The sequence below is a fragment of the Dermacentor variabilis genome, chromosome 2, assembly GCF_050947875.1.
Source record: "Dermacentor variabilis isolate Ectoservices chromosome 2, ASM5094787v1, whole genome shotgun sequence".
Classification (NCBI taxonomy): Eukaryota; Metazoa; Arthropoda; class Arachnida; order Ixodida; family Ixodidae; genus Dermacentor; species Dermacentor variabilis.
The window spans coordinates 198,787,626-198,808,086 of NC_134569.1; the positions used below are offsets into that span (position 1 = coordinate 198,787,626).

General features: G+C 43.3%; 1 protein-coding gene across 1 annotated transcript in view; it reads right to left on the reverse strand.

Moving 5' to 3' along the window:
* The window catches only part of LOC142573032 (4'-phosphopantetheine phosphatase), a 186,685-nt gene that overhangs the window by 27,299 nt on the left and 138,925 nt on the right, over positions 1 to 20,461 (reverse strand). The window contains exons 9-13 of the mRNA XM_075682527.1: positions 16,701 to 16,795; positions 8,284 to 8,439; positions 6,164 to 6,276; positions 5,650 to 5,737; positions 436 to 640 (exon numbers count right to left, since the gene is read on the reverse strand). Of these exons, the coding sequence (XP_075538642.1) occupies positions 436 to 640; positions 5,650 to 5,737; positions 6,164 to 6,276; positions 8,284 to 8,439; positions 16,701 to 16,795 (657 nt within the window). The remainder of the gene's footprint in view (positions 1 to 435; positions 641 to 5,649; positions 5,738 to 6,163; positions 6,277 to 8,283; positions 8,440 to 16,700; positions 16,796 to 20,461) is intronic.

The window sequence follows — 20,461 nt, forward strand, 5'->3', positions numbered from 1 at the left end:
AGAGCTTCTTCTTAACTCAGGCCCATAACCAGAGGGATCGATACTCACTGAAATTATTGTCACAGTGATCTACTACCTACATATACATCTTTATACTACTAACATATATTATGTCAATATATTATATGTACATGTCAATATGCATTATATTTTTCTACTATCATAGGTTAGCAATGCGCTCGATTCACACACGAAGATAAATGAATAGAAATCTTTGAAAATAGGCATCATCGTCCCCACAAAACACTCCTGGGAAAATAATTCCTGGGTATGGCCTTGGTTAAACTGGCCCACTGCGAGGGAGCATTCTAGATCATCATTCTGGAGACCATTTGTGCGACCACGTGGGCCAGGCCCTCAACAATTTTCGCTTCCAGAAAGCCAGACATGTATACGAGACAGTTGCCACTGCTGGGTCAGAAATGGTGGCCCTACCCTGGAGGTGACAGTGTGCCTCGGAGAAGCCAAAGATGCCACTGTTCAGCAGGCGGGCCACCTCCTTGGCCCCCCAGTCAAAGACGTTGCCCGCCAGCAGGCCCGTGACGAGGGCCTCCTGCCTCTCGTGCCAGCCCATGGCGTCCAGCTGCGACAGCCGCGATGGCAGTAACCGCAGCGCCGCCTCATTCTCCACTCGTTTTTGCTGCATTCCCGAGAAAGAGAGTAGGCATCGTTGCTCAATCATTCATGCAGGACCCAATCACTGAGCAGTTGGGCATAAGAGCTTCAATCCAAAGAGGCTAGAGATAACTCTCGTGCTAGTGCCTATGGCAAAGGATCTAAGTTAGATATTGTTAGTAGCAATAAAAATTAATCATGTCATGGTCAGTGTTACTTACCAAACGTGGTCTAGATTGGACACTAAAAAATTCTGACGGAATTACCTGTCCGATTGACATCATTACGTAATCTCCAGCACCGACGCCGCCACTGCCTGGCCCACGTGCCTCTCTTTGGAACCCGTCAGTCAAGGACACAAGAAAAGTGATTATCCTCGTGATACTCTCTGTCCACTTCCCTCTTCTTATTATGAAATACCTTCAAAAGCTGAACCCAGCCACCATATCCATTGCTAAACCCCTGAGAAAGAAGCAGAATTGGCTCCGAAATATTGGGTCTAATAAATACACATTTTGGTTGGAGATGCTCCTGAATCCTTAAATATCTAGATTAAGGGCCACGCATACTCAAAAGTGTCAATTTGTTTGTGCAATAAAATTAATTGTGAATTTAAAGCCTTTAAGGCTCCAAGGAAAAGTTGTGAAGCTAGCACACAAGAACAATGGAACCACAAATACTAACACTAAAATAAACTGCAGTGTGCTTTGTAAACAAAGTCATGCCAAATCACAGAAAAATCCATGTGGCTGAATGAGAGCAGAGTCAGATTCTAGTAATACAGTCGACTTCTGTTAATTCAACCCTGACGAGAACAACGAGGTTGGTTGAAATACACGGTGGGTCGAATTAAACAAGAGGCAGGAAAAACACCAGAACACACTGCTGGTTCATTTGACAATATTTGCTCTGATTATAACATGACGTCGAATCAAATGCATGTCGTGCCCACTTTTTATGGGTTCAAGGCAGAAAACTGACGTAAAAATTACGTTAGAGGCCCTAAGCAAAATGGATACCTAATGTCACCCAATTTTTAGCAAGAAAATATTGTATGCTTATGATTCTGGCAATAAGAAAAAGATGGAACTAGTCACAGAACACAAATTTATTTACTTAATGTCCATTGTCGTCACTCTCAGAGAGCACTTTATTGCAATCTATGAAGAACCACAACATGTCATCCTCCATACGTTCCATAGCACGTTTCATATTTTACATTTATCAGACTCTGCAATCACAAATGAGATGGTGGCCCACACCTAGGCTGACCACTTCTCTAGTTCATTCTGCAATGCATACAATGCTCTGGAATGCCAAGAACATGTTTCAGTTTCAGTTTATTCTCCATTATTCTTAGTTTATTCTTATTCTATGCTTACCTCTACAGAGGAACTCAAGACCATGGTTCTTGGCGCCAGAAACGACTACAATGACCGAAAACAAGCTATGACAGCCATGACATTACAGGTGTCAATGTCTATGTGACTATGAGACTGCATACCAGGGGAAGTATGTGACATCATACAGTTCACACAGGAACGTTTGAAGTGAAGTCATAGTGGTGGCGCAAGGACAGCGTGCAGCGAGCTTATTGTACTGAAACTGGAGACACAGCTTCGACAATGAGAAAGCACGAAAGTGGGCGGCAAAAATTATCAAGGAACGTCAGCTGGTCATTATGGTAAATTATGACACAATAATACGTGATAACATTTGCTTTGTTCTGTTATTCTTGTTTGCCATCAGTGAAGAAGGAAACCACAGGTCTTTTTTGCTTTTTTCTTCATTATTCTCATGTCAAAAATTGGCAATTGTCGGTTTGTTGGAACGTGGCTACTTCTTGGGCTACCACTTAGAGCTTTTGCCTCAATTGGCAAATTTTTTGGCTACATTTCGGAATTTTTCGGCTACTTTTTCTCCCAAAGACCTGGAAATCCTGCGGCTTGTGGCACGGCGTTATCGTAATGACACCAAACAGGCGATGCCACTATAGTGCCGCTTTCAAATGAAAAGTTGTGCTAGCCGCAGAGGCGTTGTCAAACGTTCAAGCCGGGCGGGACTTCAGCATCGATGAGAAAAACGTCCATCATTGGAGGGGGCAACGGGAGATGCTTTTTGCATGTGCCACAATGAGGAGATGGCAGCGATAACGAAAATAAGCATGCAATAACAGAGAGGAGCCGTTCACTGAGATTGTGTCGCGTTTCAATGCGTGGGAGCCGTGCCGCATTGTCTGCGCATGCATCAGCGTGCGGACGCGAGCTTGTGTGCGTCCGCAACTGCGTGTGTGGTCTGGGCTATAGCGACGAGGCTAACACCAATGATAACATAGAGTGAGCTCGGCATATTCATATTAAATGAATGCTGTTTTCATTTTGTGAACACTGCCCTCACTTTTTTGTTCAGCCTACATTCAAGGTAAGTAAACAGGGGGCAAGCACTAAAGCCTGCAAATATGGTTACAGTCGATTCCCATTGAATCTACCCTTGCAGGACTGCAACATTTGGCCGAATTGTCGGAAAGGTCTAATTCACAAATAATGGCAACGCGAACAAGTTTCAAACTATTATTTTATATAACTGAAATGATTTTTGTTCAATGCAGTGCCACAATAACAATATATGTCATCGTTGGTCAGTAGCCCACAGACGTAAACATTTCTGCCAACGCTAACAAAATCCTCAAAAGAGACATTGCCCAGGACATAGTGCAAGACGTCATTATCACTGCAGGACAAGTTAAGTTGCTGCTGTCACCGTTATTGCTTAGGGAAGCAGTAGTGCCATATGTTGAATATCTTGTGCTTTGAAGCTTTCGGTGACTGTTTACTTACGATGGGGTACCGGTGAATGTTTAATTAACCGAAGCGTCATGCTTTCCCTTTTGAAATAAACACGTTTTACTTCCATAGCAACATATAGTTTCTCACCAGGGCGTTGCAATGCATTAAAATTAAGCAAGAAGTCTAAATAACCTAGGTCATAATAACAGGAGTCAATTGTATAAACAGAACCCACAGAGAAAGTACCTCCGAGAAAAACTGCAGCGCAAACTAGCCAGTAGACATAGTTCAGACACAAAAGTGAACTATGCCTGGCACTCCTACGTACGGAAGACTCGGCATATTTGCATTCATCGCCGTCCTAATCCTGATTTTCGTTCACTGTAGGTCCACTGCCACCTTCAATTACCCCTGTCTTGTGCCAGCTGCATGCCACTATACTATGGCCTGCAAATTTTCTAAATTGCATTATACAGTGTACATAATTGTAATGTATTTCACATAAACTTACAGTTGAAAAACAGAGCTCGTGCTGCCCCTACTTTCTTTCTTGTTTTCGGTTGTGCTGCAGCACCGGTGAGATTAATAGATTTCCCACAAGGGGCTGATAGTCTGAACATACCACGCATGCATAACCTCCTCAGACACCTTGTCCAAATTCATAGCAACGGCCTTTCTTCTCTCCAAAATTAAATAGGATGTTATTACCTAAATTATTTTTCTGTAACAAAAAGCTAGATGCAGGGGACCCTAATGTCAAGCATGCAATAATTTTGTTTCCACTGCTGTTAAAGAAGACTGATACTTCGTGCGAGACATACTGCTGCATCGTCACCGACAAGGAAAAATGGATGCATGGTACACTTCAATTTCTACTAAAAGACTTGGCAATACAGAATGAAAAGTTAATGCGAGGAATTGCCATGTCATTTTATGCACTTAGGCACATGTTTCTGCTTAGCGGTTTCTATGCATTTAGGCAACCAAAAAGTGCTTTCATCTGAACAAACCGGAGAGATACCTTTGTCCACATGCATGAAATGACGAGGCACCCGTGCATGTGCCCATGCCATATGATCAAACAAGTAATTTTTCAGGTTCGTATGAGACCAGTTGACAACAAGAACTGATGTTAGAATGTTTTGTGTCACTAGAATTTTTCAGAGCGCAGCTCTTAGGCACCTGTTCCTGCATTGAGCACTGGAATGCCTCGGTGGCGTAACCGAGCGAATGAGCATAGCAAAAGATGAAAGAACAAACATGGAGTGCAGCGGTGGATGAAAAGTGGCGAGAGTGAAGAGAGCGTGAGAAGGAAAGCGGAGGAGGACGGTGCAGCGGAAGCATGAGGAGGAAAGCGGAGGATGCCACCTTGAAGATGTGCCAGATGGCACTCACATCTGTGCATCGGCGGCGCCGGCCATGTTGGGCAAAGAAAAGAATGCTCGCCTTCGCACATAGCATCTGCAGCAAGCGTTTCCCTGTTAAGATAACGGTTGGATAAGCTGCAGTTGCCTGGAAGCGGCAACTGTGTGGCTGGTCAATATATGGCGCCATGTATCGTGGCTCTGCTAGTCGGTGCGGTAATCAGTGCGATGCCTCAATACATAGTGAAATGAAAACAGATACATGGCTGCATTCAAATTTCACATTAGGGAGTATCGTAACCGTCAGCAATTTTTTGGAGTCATGGGGAGGACAAACCAACTCTTTTGTAGAATGTGTCACTATGTGGAAAAAAGGACTACCATATCTGATTTCTTTCATTCCTCCAGTCATGCATTTTCCAGTTTATCCGAAATAAGAGAAACCACACAACAGCAGAAAGTTGTCTGCAATGCTTAAGGCACACTCAATCAGCAGCAAAATATGTTTAACACTACAGCCAACTTGTTTATTTTGTGTAAAGGTTTTGGCAGAGGATTGTACCTCAGCCACTGTGTACAATTTAGTGCTGTCATGTGTTCTATCCTATGCTGCACAAACTGGAAGGTGCGTAAATGCGATATGAAGGAAACATGAGAAATTAATCACCAGTAACTTTCCTTGTCACATGGTTAGCACACTAGAAAAAGTGTGGGTGTGCTCCACTTTTCAAAAATATGAGCCTTATTGCTAGGCACCTGCACCAGGTCACATGCAAGGTTATAAAGGCCTTCAACATAAGAGAGCGAAAATCGACAATTGCATTAGCCACCCTTCAGTTTTGCAAAGAAATCTTTTTGTGGATGTAGTCCAGAATGCAACATACCTGGAAGTATGGATCTGGAAAGTCGAACTCAAGCAGGCAGTGCTCTCGCATGTCCAGCAGACTACGCACCGTTAGTGAGCCATAGGCACTGCGTAAGAGAAAAAAAGGATGAGAAGGTTTATCAGTCACCAGTGCCATAACCACTTGCCTCAGCAAGCTAAGGCTGTACTGACTCTCCCCTCATTGTATTATTAATTATGAGCAATCTGGCACTAAGTCTCCCTGACAGATATTTTAAAAGAATTTTTAGACAGACTTGCTATATGACTGGCTTCAGTGACAGACTGTTCTAGTACACCCTACTGCAATAAAGTAAAGGCAAGGTTCCCAACGCTGAAAATGCCCAACAATATGCATGCATCTGACCCTTCCAGGCATCAAACTGCAACATACTCAGATGTCTGCATGAGGGCAAGGACAGTCAGACACTATAATAATGTTCTCAGCACATTCACTGCTCTCTTCTGGCCAAGGGAGGGGCCACAATGACAAGGGCGAAGTTGGGTCAACTCACAAAGGGTGGTCTTGCAGGTTTTGCAGGCGGCACAGGTACTTCTGCTGGAACTGGCTGGCACGTAGCGGTGCATCCGTCTTGTGGGGCTGGCTGTGGACTGCCACCTCCACGAACTGTACAGGAGCATGGGACAGAACAGGTATGTATTACAGACGTCTCCCACATTCGTCCACTATACTCAGCTATCTCGTCAACTTTGTGACGGGCAGCAAAGGCTATCGGTCGTGTCAGTCGACCAGAAAACAGAACCAGATGAATAGCTACTGCACTGTCTGCTCCTGATTGCCCTTTGTATGATACCAACAAAATAGAAGTGTCACAGAATGATTAGTGGTGCACAATGGGCAAGCCTTCTTCCCTTCTCTGAAGCACATATGCTGTTCTCATCTCTGATTGGCTAATATGAGCACTAGCCTGAACTGCACTGCATGCAAGTGGTGAGATGCAATTTATGCCTTCAGGACTGGGAGCGAGGGTGCAAAATATTCTGGCCACAATTTCGAAACAGGGCTTCACAGCTTTGAAGTAGTGCATCAGGTTCTTTTTCAACAGTATAATCATTTCTTTATTCGCACAGGCTACCACAAAGCATTAAAGTGAAATGGCACATGCCTGCTTCATGTGGATGTCACAAAAGCTCCTTCTATAGCTCTCTGCTAGTTACTGGCCATCAGGCAGCATCATAGTTATCTGGTTAGTTAGTATGGAAAGTGGTCACCATGCCTCATCCTTTACAGCATTTACTTATTTACTGTTATATCACCATAGCAGAGAATGAAGCCTCCAAATGTAAAAGCATCATTTTGGACAGGTCACAGGGCATCTAGACCCAAATTATACATATGTAAGACTTCAACTTAAGTCGTGGAGACAGAGTTCAGATGCTCGAGTAAGTTAATGCTGCAGCAAAGTCCTCAGATATCGGGGAAAAAGGGGGAGGGAGGAAATGGATTAGGACTTTAGAGCACAATTACACTAGATTTGGTATGTGTTAATGGTATAAGCACTTGGCTAAGCATTCACAATACAGAAGTCTAATTTATTTCAGAGAATAATTTCTTGAATTTTTTTTATTTCTCTCTCTTTTTGTATACAGCTGCGTGCAAGTCCTCCTACAGTTTGGCTCACATGATGTGAACAGCGTAAGCATCGCGTTTCTTCAGGTAGAGTGGGTGAGAGAAGGACTAGAGAACATCATCATCATAAAGGACAACTAGAACAAGTTATGATTATTTTAAACACCTCCCAAAAGCATTCCGGCTTATTGGTGCTAAGTAGTGCCATGGCCTTAGAGACCAGGGGCTGTATTGTAAAGCTCAAGTCCCCCGCAAACAATAGACCATGTGGCTTCCTCAATTACTAAAAATTTTGAAGCCAAATCAAACTACTACATCAATTCATTAATGGGCTCAAGATGAGAAATTACATATAGTGACGCTACGAAAAAGGCTGAAAAATAACACAAGGACAATCTTGCATGAGACTGCCAGATATCAGTGGCTATCGTCTGGTCCATCACCTCTGCTAGCCCTCATTTGTAAATAAACATAAATCATCTATACTAACAGTTTTGATGGAGGTGTGGGGTATTGATCCCTGTACCATCCATAACATTTAGTGTTAACACAGACCTCACGAGGAGTCATCTCTTCTGCAATAACAACCAAGTCCAGAGTATAAATAATATTCTAGGCTGAACAGTTTGAGGTTGTTTACTATTCCACAACTTCAGCACAGTTCTAAGGTTTAGTTCTAAAGATGAACAAGCTTTCAAAGTTCGTTTTTGGTATACCTTCAAGGAAATCCATGCTGTAATGAGGGCAGATCCACATTTAATTACTTCCCTTCCTCTGCCTTAGGGGACCGTGAGGCGAAAAAATAAAAAAGAATGTGATTTAACTCACCAGAAGCTGCACAGTGGCCTATGAAGAGCACCATAGCGTAGAGCTAGCTCCACATTAATTTCGATTACGTAGGGCTATTCTAGCATGAACCCAAGGCACGTTACACAAGTGTTTTGGATTTTTCCCTTTACTAGAATGCAGTCACCACGGCCAGGAATCGAACCCGGGACTTGGTGCTGCAGCAGCAAAACAGCGTAATCAAAGCGATGTTCCCACCTTGTCAATGGCCTCCTGGAAACACTGGAGCCAGTAGCGGCGGGCCTCGGCATCCTGAGTCAGGTCCACCGTGTCGGCCAGGTAACGTGCTGGATCCGCCAGCAGTGGGCAGTACACCAGCTGCCATTCAAACCGGTCCATCTCCAGCTGGTCAATCTGTGCAAGCAAGGAACATTTCACTCTGAACATTGCACACGGGACAGGAGGCATAAAGTAACAACACATGTCACTTCCATCAGCAGAGATTTGTGTCCCCTTTGGCATATGGAAATGTGGTTTATTACCATAAGCATGGTATGGTCCTTCAAGGTGAGCACTCAATTAATATTTGGCAACAAATTGCAGCCAAATTATGAAATGAAGGCATTTAGATTATTTTTTAATGTATAGATGTTAGCCTAATGCTTATATCAGTCATTTTCTTTAATCTCAATAATGTAGAAGTGGTTCAGTTATAGTATTGGCTTTATTACCAGCTGGGTATTTCCTTTAAGAGTGGTCTGTACAGCACCACTGCTCAGTGTAAAACAAAAAAGCGGCAGTGTAAGACCTCAGAGAAAAGTAATGGCAGAACATGTCAATTAATTAGTGAGCAAGTTTTCCATATCATAGCATTAAAGAATGCCCTCTTCACACCATGCCTGCCTGTTGATATAAACAAGGCGCAAGGGTTGAATTCAACTATGTAGCCCAGGCAGTTTTCTTCAAGTACAGTAGAACCTTGTAAATATGTTCTGGGAAAAAAATTCGAGAAAAAAAAATGCATTAACTGAAAAAACATACAACCTGAAGCCACTAAAATATGCAAGATTCAACTGTAATTGATATCTATGCAAACCGAAGCATTGTGCAAATAATTGCTGCACGAGATGCTGAAGTAAGCAGAGCTCATGGGGCTTAAGCAGCCAGAGACATGCGCTGTTGTTTTTGTCGCTTCGGCACACTTATGTTTACACTCCTCAACTTCGGCCTAGGTCAGCAGCTTCTTCGAGAGGAGCATTTTAGCGAGAAGTTTTGACATGCTCGCTTAGCACAAATCGTTACGACACTAGACACCCACGCATGTCGATCTCGTGGGGCCTGAGCGACTCGAGATGTGCTGTGATGTTTCCCTAGTGCTTGCGTGTATTGAAATGGTGATAGGAAACCGAAACAAAATCGAGGTACTGAGCCGGTGGTAGAGACTGAAATATGATGCCTCTAGATGCTGCCAGAGCGAAGCATTATGATTACTGCACCACCTGCAGCAAGGAAGGGTGGCATGTTTGGTTTATCGCCTATTAAAAGTGGCAGTACGCTTCCAACTATGCACCACGCTATGTGAAACAGATAGATAGGTGAAAACTATCACAATAGGGTTGGTGGTGACAGCTGTGAATCCAGCATGCGAGATGACCCAGGAGGAGATTTGTTATTACCAGAATGGGAGACTGAATCTACACCGATGTTTTTCCGTGAGGTTGATGGACGCCGATCATCATCATTATCAGTAAAACAAAGACAGCATGGCAACTGTCCTCCCTGACATGACTCGGAAAGAAGGCAACATGGCCAAGGGCAACATGACGCCACATCATCGTGTGCCTTTTCTGGTTTACATGGGATCTCATGGCCGGAAAACATATCACATGATCGCAGTTTGGTGATGTATTGAATGTTGATGTCGAAAGATCATGTTTTCCAGGAACGTACAAACCAATTAAAATGAAGCGTAACTAACCTGGGTCATCTTTTGTTTTCTCGATCAGGAACATTGGCATTGGGAAATTGCAAATATCGGAATCATATCAACGAGTTTCTACTTATGCGTTTGAAATTAGAGAAATATATATGAGAAAATATTTCTCTTGCTTTGTGATGACTGGCATCGGGAGCTATGAACAGTCATCTTTGCTGGCTGATCGCCACTAATGCACCCTGGAACACTTCAGCAACTCTCGCGCACTGGGTCATCTGATTGGCAACCACCTTCATCATTCATATGCGCTCTACAATGTCATTACCCTGCGGCAGGCACGTACCCAGGATTTTTTTTTGGGAGGGGGGGGGGAGGCAACCCAAGGTAACTTCTATGCAAATGAGGGGGGGTACTTTACTACTACAAATGTGAATAACATCCACTATTCGCCATAAAAACGCGTAAACCCACAAAAGAGAAATGAAATAAGGTGTATTTTACAGGTACGCCTGTGCGATACACCTCTCCTTTACTTAAGGCAAACAAGGAACTACGTCAAATGGACTTGCGCAGGAAAGAAGCGCAGGAAGAGCACTGCCAAGGGTCTTCATTCTGGACATTCCACCATTTTCTTCGATGCGTGACGGAGGCGCGACTCAAATAAAATGGCGCTGATGGCCCCATTTTGCTTTCGTAACGTGATGCCAACTTGACGTTTTGCCTAAGAAACTGAAATGAAGACATTAAACCTAAGGTTCTCGGTAAAGCAAAAGTTTTCCTCCACAGTAAAAATAAAGCAGCTAGCTCAAAGCGCACGATTATTCCGTCGAAAACACTTCTTGCTTCCATCGTCTGCTGCGTACAAGCTGTCGTCTGCTTAATTAGCTAGGACGCGTGTCCCCGGGAAATGGAATGAGTCATCGTATGTTGGCGCCAACGCTCTTGTTTTCTTCCTTGACACAACATACGTGACCTACCAGTGGTGATCCGCGCACGTTCTAGGCCATGTTATCACTATCTCGTGAAATGTGACTCAGCCCGACTTGGATGGCTGAGAAAGGCTGAATATCACCGACAGCGTTGCACGTGCCACAGATATCCGCTAGCGCAACGCAAGCGCTGGCGCTGCCATCTCTTGTTCACTTCGCTGGTTGTTTGCACTGCGAGAGGAAGCTTCAAGGCGCTGCCCTAAATACATTCCTTTTTATAAATTAAAGAGACGTCGTTGTCATAACTTTTGATTGTGCGAGAAGGCATTAATCTTGATTACAATACAAACGCAGTAGTGAAAAGTGGACAACGTTGCAGAAAGTGTGCCATGTTCAACCAATATTATTTTGTATAAATGCGTTCTTTTAAAGAATGATGGCCCAAAACACAAATGCCAACACCACCCGAGAGCGATGCAAATCTATGAGCACATGTTATGAACAAAAGATTTTCATGGCGCCAAACGACAGGGAAAATGTGGCGATACGCATTCCTCTCGGCTGCCATTGCATATGGCTGCTCATTAGCATAATTTGTGCGGCTCGCCGCACCACAAATTATGGTGGCAAATATCTGCAATAGCGGCCCAGCGCAACGTCATGCAACGTCAAATTGACGTTTACGAAATGGCCCTTCCTGTGACGCTCCCCATAGCATATTCCTTCAGCCAATCAGCAAGCTGGCATGGCGCATACCTTGGATCACCACCACATATTTGCGAAATTGCAGATGCATTGTACTGGCTTCTGTACGCTACTGCTCACTTTCTTTTTGAAGCGCTAACATCCCAATATAGCTGCCAAGGACAGAAAAAATGTATTGGTCAATAAAATTTGCAGCTCCACGTCACGTTTCGTCATCTTGATGAAAACGCAAAATTGCATTTTGCAAAACTTCCGTTTCCCGGCACAAATTTCAAGGCATGTGAGCTTGTAACAGCCAATCAGAGAGTCAGCCTGGTGGATAATGGTGGGCAGCTGCCATGCGTGTCGAGAATAGCGCCCAAGAACAAAAAGCCAAAGTGTAAAATAAAGATTACTTTAGTAGCATACAACTTAAAGAAACAGCAGTTGGCAACCAATGCATACAAAGCGTGCAGAGTTTTGTTACTTCGTCAGCCAATCACAGAAGCAAACAAAATCGTTGTCATGCGGCCCTTTTCGAAATGGCCTCGTACTTGATACCTCCGGGAGTGTCTGCTATTCTTGAAGAGTCTTTTCATCGGTGGAAGCAATGAGGTGTGCAACAGACATGGACAAAGTGTACGAAGTCTGAGCATTTAGCTCTTCAAAAGTCTGCAGTGCCGTTTACTTCACTGCTAAACCTGTTTTACTCATGAAACTTCACTGCTAACTGAAGTCAAACTTGACAACACATAGTTGCAGCAAAGCAAGCATGTTATTTCAGTTCAGTAAAGAATAGGCTTTGGCCATTCCACTCTAATAGGCAAGGCAAAATGTATAAAATTACGTGCTAATAATTTAATTTTTGCGGTTACCGCCTTATTTGGGTAAAAGGAGAAGTTTGAATAAAAATTATTTGCAGCCTCGCGGAGGAACAGTGGCTGGCAGTTATGAAGGCGTGGGTGGGGCTTCACTGTAGACTTAATTTCTATCAGACTATAGGGGGGTGCTTTTTTAATTAGCTCTGGGAAAATTATTAGAGAAATATATATTTGGGGAACAGTTACAGTTCTTTTGGACCCCTCGTTTATGCTCTATGAACTGAAGTGCCACAACTGACTCGTATTGTTATCTGAAAAGTTACCTAACGATGCGTGGCTGCCAGTCTCGTACAACTGTGTAGGGCGCAGGACGGTGCGATTCTAGACGTACTACGCCCACCGCAGAAGGTTATAAAAACAACTACATAAGCACAGCAGAGAAGTGGCTACGTTAGGTGGTTCGAATGGTAACCGTAGAAGCGCCATTCAGAGCACATGGAACTGTTCTCCACTTCGTTTTTCTGTTCTACTTCCTTTTTAAATAAAAAGATGTTGATCCATAAATATTTTTATAAACAACGGTTAAATCTGCTAATTTTAGCTTTTCTTTCCTGTTAAGCTGTTGCCTTGGCTGTCTCCCTCAGTAGATTGCCTCATTTCTCAACTCCTTGAGACTCTTGTTTCCAGTTGGCAATTTTGCACGAAAAGAGCTCTACAATTAGGGAAAAGCCAGACGACTTAACGGGTAACAGTCATATTGCCTATGAGTTTAAGGGTCATTGCAGTGATTGTTTTGATGGACACTGTCTCGTATTATTTTATTTTCCACCTCATCTAACCCATATCGCAGGTATATGGTTCCGAGGATCTGTCAGCGTCGCTGCGAGCCGTTACTCGAGGAAATAATGAAGCAAAAGGAAAAGTTAAACGCAATTGGCGTTTTCTCCGGCCGCAACTCGTTCCACGTGCACACAGACAAACTGACCATGAACCGAATCCCTTTCCTGGTCCCTGGATAAGCCTAAACAAAGAAGGTTGAACTAATGAAGCAACAGCGATGTGCGTGACCGTCGAAAAGACGGTGACAACTGAATGCATCTCGAGTTAATCGTGTGGGCACCGAATCAATGAGGAAACTGGCCTTCAGACCCCAGGAGATGCCGATAACAACCGCCATCCAAAAGGAGTGAAAAAGACAGCAAAATGTTGATCGTCGAATAGCTGTCAAGTTTCAACATTGATTTAGCGGTGCTTTACGAATGCGTGGGCGGGGAGGGGGAGGGGGTCTGCATTTTAATTTCAGGGGGGGGCGCCGGCCCCCCCGGGCCCCCCCTTAGGTAGGTGCCTGCCTGCCCTGCGCTTTCTTCATTTTTCACAAATTCTCCCTGAACCAGCTGTTCCTGTGGCTTCCATGGCATGGGAGGCATTCCTGAATCTAACTGCTGCACAATGCTTCACTAAATGTAACACAATGACTCAGCTCCCATTGCTGAAGTAAATGGCAACTGAAGCACCCCACTCAATCCTACGTGTCTTTAATCACCTGCTGTGCAACATTCATTGTGTGTAAGCGAGTGTGGTGTGGTTGCGGGTGAGGACTACTGCGACATGCAAACATGGCAAGTTGCTTGGCAGAGGGCTCGTGTCTGCAAGAAACAGGTTCAATTCTAGATTGCTGGAAGTCATCTATGAAACAAGAGAGAACTTATCATGCCTTGAAATACAGGGGAATATGCATGAATACGATTGGTACAGCTAATAACGTGAAGCAAAGAAACATGGTAATATGTATGTGTCCCACTAAAATGATCACTGCAGGCATACAGAAGACGATGACGTAGGAAAGGTATGCAAGGTAGTTGCTGCTGATCTGTCACTGCAATGTTGTCCTCATCGTGTGTGAATGGCTTTGTGGCATGGTCATAATAAACCCAGCTGACAGCACATTTCTGCATGACCATTACAATTAATACATTTTCCCAGCCTTTTGCTCTCAGTTATGTGAAACATAAGCACACAAAATTTTTAAACTGCACACTGTAACGAGATGGTTCATTCTATTATAAACAATGACAAAGTCCTGATGACCAGCTTGCTCCCCATATAGAGCCCTCGAAAAAAGTTTAGCACCTTACTTATCAAGTGAGTAGCTTGTCCTTATAAAGCCAGGATAAAGTATGGCTGAGGAAAACCTTTTAATTGTTAATATTAATGCAAATCTATGACTGCAGAACTTCCGGCTATGACAAGAGTTCTTATGGTGTAGTAGGTATGGTGTAATACCAGTGTGAAAGAGTGTGCTCTTTCTTGGTCGTCTACAGATCCTTTTCAGCTAACACACATATCCTACCTGTGATGTGCCAAGCGTGGTACCCACATTATTGCCTCACCTAGCCCCGGTTGAAGTGTAAGTCTAAACGCTCTTTTCTGTCCTGGTCTTACTTCGTATTGTTTCATGACCTATTAGACCACAATAAGTATGAATCAGCTAGCTCAGATATGAGTAGTAAGTGAACAGAGTTCTGTTAGACTACACTGTGAGCACTTTTCAGCCTTATCTTCCGGTCTTCAAGTTGCCCTGTGCTAAATCTAACAAATACAAGAAGAGATTTGTTAAATGTTATAGCTATTGGTGACTCTAGACATGCTTGGATGCGCCCACGGTTGTTAATGGTGGTACAGCTTGTGCAGGTAGATATATAGCACTGCCTGATGGAGAACTACCACTGTTGCTGAGAGATGTACTTTCATGCTCGCCTTAAAGGGGCCCTGAACCACTTTTTATCGAAGTGGAGAAAGGCATTCGAAGTGAAAATAGGCTATTTCTGAAATACTTTACCGCAAAAAGTATATCAATGCGTTCAGCAGAAGTGGAGTTATTGGCAATCAAACACAGCCTTCGCTGCACTCCCATTTCTTCTTCAATGCCTTGCACTGCGAAGGCTACAGCGGTGTGGGGCCTGCCCACAACACTCCGCCTTCTAGATGTCACCGTGGCATGCAGTTCAAATTTCATTTTGGATGTTAACATAGATGCCACAACTTCCGATGTTGGTGCCTATGATGCGCTAAACGTAAGCCGAATGCAGTTGTCCTCAGCGAACCACAGTGCGCTTAGCCAGTGGACTCGTGGTGTCACCACGTGGATACCGTGGTATCTGCACCATGTAGCCGACCATAGCTACCAATAGCAGCCACGTATGGGAATCCACTTTCTTACGAAATTAAGCATCCAGAAGAGAACGAGGAGCAAGCTTCTGAAGAAAAGAGAGCGTTTGAGTGAAAGGTGACTTCACGCTCCGCTTGTGAGCTCCATACACCGTGTATGACAGCAAAACTTGGGTGAGATGTTCCCAGCAGCGTATGCTACTCGTGGACTATGTTATTCCACCAAGCTCAGGGCCCCTTTAAGCACAGAAAACAACTCATTGTCCCAGAGGCATTGCAGTGCATATGCTTATAAGGTTTCTGTGGATGCAGATGTTCATCATTTAGTGTACAAATTTAAAAACATGAAGGAGGGCAACTGTTAAACCTTGATGAAAGCGAGAGCGCTGCTTGAGTGAACTACCACTCTGCATTGCACGCCCTGTGTAGCCTCCCACCAGTTCACCATGCATGCTTAAAGGATGCATTCTAATTAGTACAGCCTTTATGATACCAATGTTCTAAACACTGTTGATCCACAAATTGAAACTAGAAAGGAAGATTCAAAACAGCAAGTTTTCACTGTTTTGAAGTAAAGCTGTGCTTCTTTTTTTCTTTGAAAATGCTGCAAGCAGCCTTGTCTAGCTGATGTCCAAGTTATGGCAGACGAGTCAAGAAACAACATTCCACGAGTGAGCATCCTCATGCACCAAACATGCAAAGTGAATTGATATCAAGCAACATTAACGCAGCACTAAGGGAGCGAGGAGAACCTAAGTGGGACTAGTGAGCAGCTACTGGGTCATCCACCAAATGAATATTCTTACAGGTCCTTTCCACAATTTGAAGTCCTTGGGAGTGGTTAATGTGCATAACGAGTCAAATGAAACGTTATAAAGCCAGCTTTTCTAGGTGTATGAACACATTACATGACTGCAGATATGGCATCCCAGAATAATTTACAGGAGATTCCATCAGTACATTGTTTTACTGGTCTAGGATGGTAAGAAATAGCCAGTTTTCTGACACCAACTAGAGAGCAAATACCACTAGCCAATGCGGGGCACATCTGATAGCTGCTTGCTGTATAAAGACTACATAATGAATATCACAAAGCTGTAGTTATATATTTTGTCCTTTATACTCATGAGGACTTACCATTGTACTATTATGCTGAGACAGCTGGGCAGGGATAGGACTCTGCAGGCCCGAGCTGCCGGCATAGTTTTCGTTCCATGAGCAGTTCTGTGTGCCTGCAATAACAAGAACAGGCAATTACCATGAATGCCTTAAAAAAATGTGCTTCAAAGTAAAAGATTTATGCCAATAGAATAAAACATGATATATTAATTCTTGTTAAAGAAGTTCTAGCCTTAAGTAAACAAAGAAAAAAAAATGACAAGGGAAGTTGAGCATAACAAAGTGAAATGAGGCCTTATACTAGTGCTAGTATCATGAACAAGTGGGCAAAGACCTTTCCAAGGACGCCTATGAGCACACTGGCATAGTCCATGTACTACTGTTGCAAGTGTTCATGAGCATCCGTTCAAAAGCACTAGCAAGGGTACAAGAACTGCCTAATCAACCTCCTTGCAACAGTCCATAGATCAGGTGCTTTGACACCCGAATGTCAACAGTGAAGCTGTCTACAGCAATCTGACGGTGTGATATTAGTGAGAATGCATACTGCGAACAGCGCAAGGCACAAGATGCTGTGTAAATACTTGCTCGCCTCAGTGCCTTGCAATGGACCTTTTCCACGTCGGAAAAGCAGCTCCAGTGGCTGCAGTCAAGCTCAATGGGCCCAATCACTTGTGTTCCTTTTAGTTGTGGTGAGCACGAGTGGGTTCGTGCACTGTCATGTGTCGTGTGTGTGTGTGCGTGCGTGTTCACATGTGCTCTTGTGACTTGCTTCTCGTTTATTGTGCGCTACATGCATCACTAGCAGGGTCACCAGCACAGCATTCACACGTATCCTACTGCACCTACTTTGCTCTTCTAAGAGCAGGAATGACAGCAGCAGGAAACATTCACATTCTGACTCCTGAATACTTAGTAACACGTCCTACGGCAGCGTGTCACTCTCACTTTCATTTGCAAACACACATACTACCACACGTGTGGTCTTACAGCTAGAAGGGCGGTGCTGGCAGAGTGGACTACCCGCAATAGTGACGGTGTCGTGGCCTCACATGTGCACAAGGCGCACCTGAAAAAGGCCCATTTTCATCTAATGGAGCAGGAGTATGCCTGGACTACGGAACATTGAACCTGCCTAAATTATAGCAAGGACTCACATGTCCATCTACAAAACACATTTGGGCACCCTTTTACCACCACTCATGTAAACTGATTATACATTTTTTGTTCTGATGAAGTCAAATCAACATGTGTGATGCTGCCATCACCTTGCAGGGCCTTCAAAGTTCGTGCAGTTTGGCAGAGATGTCTTGCGAAGCATTTCAAGTCCCAGAGTCAATACATCTGTATCAGGCAAAGTCCTCACTCATTCCGTTGTGCTCACTAGCTATCATTCTCAGTTGCGTGCAGCATCCCAATAAAAGTTGAAAATCTCTTAATGAAAAATTTCACTTTAAGCACTTTAAGGAGAATTGCTAATGGTTTTGATGCTTCTAGTGAAGAGATTTTTACTCCTTTCCAAAAAATAGGGCCCTTAAGAGTAAGCTTTAGCTCAGAGCCAACTCTGACTTCTCTATTCAAATACATGTAAAATGTAGAAATGTTCTTACGAGACAACTGCTCGATCAATTTGAATGATATCTGCTGCATTTTAAAGAAAACATTATATGTTAGCAACTACAGGAAGCATAATTTTGAGTTAGTACCTCAGTTTCTTTACAGATATTGCCAAAAATTGGCAAGCTAAAAAAAATATTGAAGCACAAAGTTTACAAATTTGTAACTACGCACCAAAAACAGACACCTCATTTTCTTAAACTGCATCTGTTAGAGAATTTCAAACTGACAAATGTGTTATATGATTTTACAGCTTACACGAAACTGTTACAATGTTTACAAGGGTTTCGCAAACATACTACTGGTATATTTGGGAGCAGCGTATAATATACATGACTTCTTTTATTCATGATACTATCGATCCCTTACAGGACCAAGATAGGAGTGAGACTCATCATCATCATCATCATCATCATCAGCCTGGTTACGCCCACTGCAGGGCAAAGGCCTCTCCCATACTTCTCCAACAACCCCGGTCATGTACTAATTGTGGCCATGCCATGCCTGCAAACTTCTTAATCTCATCCGCCCACCTAACTTTCTGCCGCCCCCTGCTACGCTTCCCTTCCCTTGGGATCCAGTCCGTAACCCTTAATGACCATCGGTTATCTTCCCTCCTCATTACATGTCCTGCCCATGCCCCATTTCTTTTTCTTGATTTCATATAAGATGTCATTAACTCGCGTTTGTTCCCTCACCCAATCTGCTCTTTTCTTATCCCTTAACGTTACACCTATCATTCTTCTTTCCATAGCTCGTTGTGTCGTCCTCAATTTGAGTAGACTCATGTTATAAGAAAAATGCTACACACATTTGGTGGTGCTGTGTGTTGGAAAAAGAATATGCACAATCAATACATAAAATGAGTGCAGTTGTAAGAAACGAACTGTAGGTTGCTATTTTTACTCTTGCAAGATTCTGAAGACATAGATGCGAACCCCTGTCAGCTAACTGCAATGACAAAACAAACAGGAAGCTGGTTTCCTTCCCTCGATGCTCACGGAAAAAAGGAATGTTTAAAGCAGTCCTTATGAGATCTTAACTCAGTTACATGTCTGCAACACTTATTCTGTTTTATCCTAGGTGTATCTTCATTTACATAATGATTCTTGTTAACCAAGGCCAAGTTGCTCATGATACTGCAAAAAAAAAAAAAAAAGTTTAGCCTTTCCCGCTTTCTTCGAAGTGGAGTTACTATAAGCTGGCTGTTGCATAAAGGTGTGAAACACAATGTAGCCTCCTGTAATGAGAATAAATGAAACGCAGTGCTTGACGCTGTACACTTCCTAATTGGAATTGTCCAATTTATATGTATTACTAGATGCAGTTTAGAGAATTGTGATAGTGTCTTTTCTTCCGAGTTCGCGCTGTGTCAAGTAAACCTGTATGTCTGGCTCTGTAATTAGCATTGTGTCGTGCTTCAAACTCGGCGTGCTCTCAAAATTAAGGCGAACCAACTAGCCCCCATTTATTGCTCTGCTAAGTTTCAGGGTTCTAAACTCAATAGTAGTTGAGGTCATTGAATCGACTCTTACAGTTAATAGACCTTAATCTTACCTTTTATATGCAACAAACCTTTATAAAATCAGTGCAGTGGTTGCCAAGAAGAATGATTTCTCTGCTCCCATGTAGTTTAGAGAGGAAATCCCAAGCTTCCACATGCACCTTTCAAACAGCTGCGGTCTTACACTGGTCTTTGAACTGCTCAAAAACACTGTTTACTGTCCTCAAGTGACATTAATATGCCAAAGTGTAGTCAGTTCACTTGAGGCATACCTGTCAGTATACAGAACGAAGTCAAAGTGGTGAAAATGATGAGGGCAGATACTGGCCTGACTCATCATCATGTGTCATCCCTGTGTCACTGTCACGATCTTGTTGAAGCAGCTACCATAGTTTCAGATTCTGTTATTCAGCGCTCCCACTGAATGCCTCTACCCCTGTCCTCATTCTTTTGTGCCCTTTTGCACCTCGTGTAGTAGCAAATGCAAAGGTTTGGAATACCTTACTGGAGAGTATTACATAATTTTAATACTGACATTCATGCATGTAAAAAAATCTACTTTGTTTATTCTCCCTGAATAACATTTCTGCTCTCACATAGTAATGACTGTTTGATATGAATAGCTTCATAACTGGCAATGTGATAGTACACTGCTCTG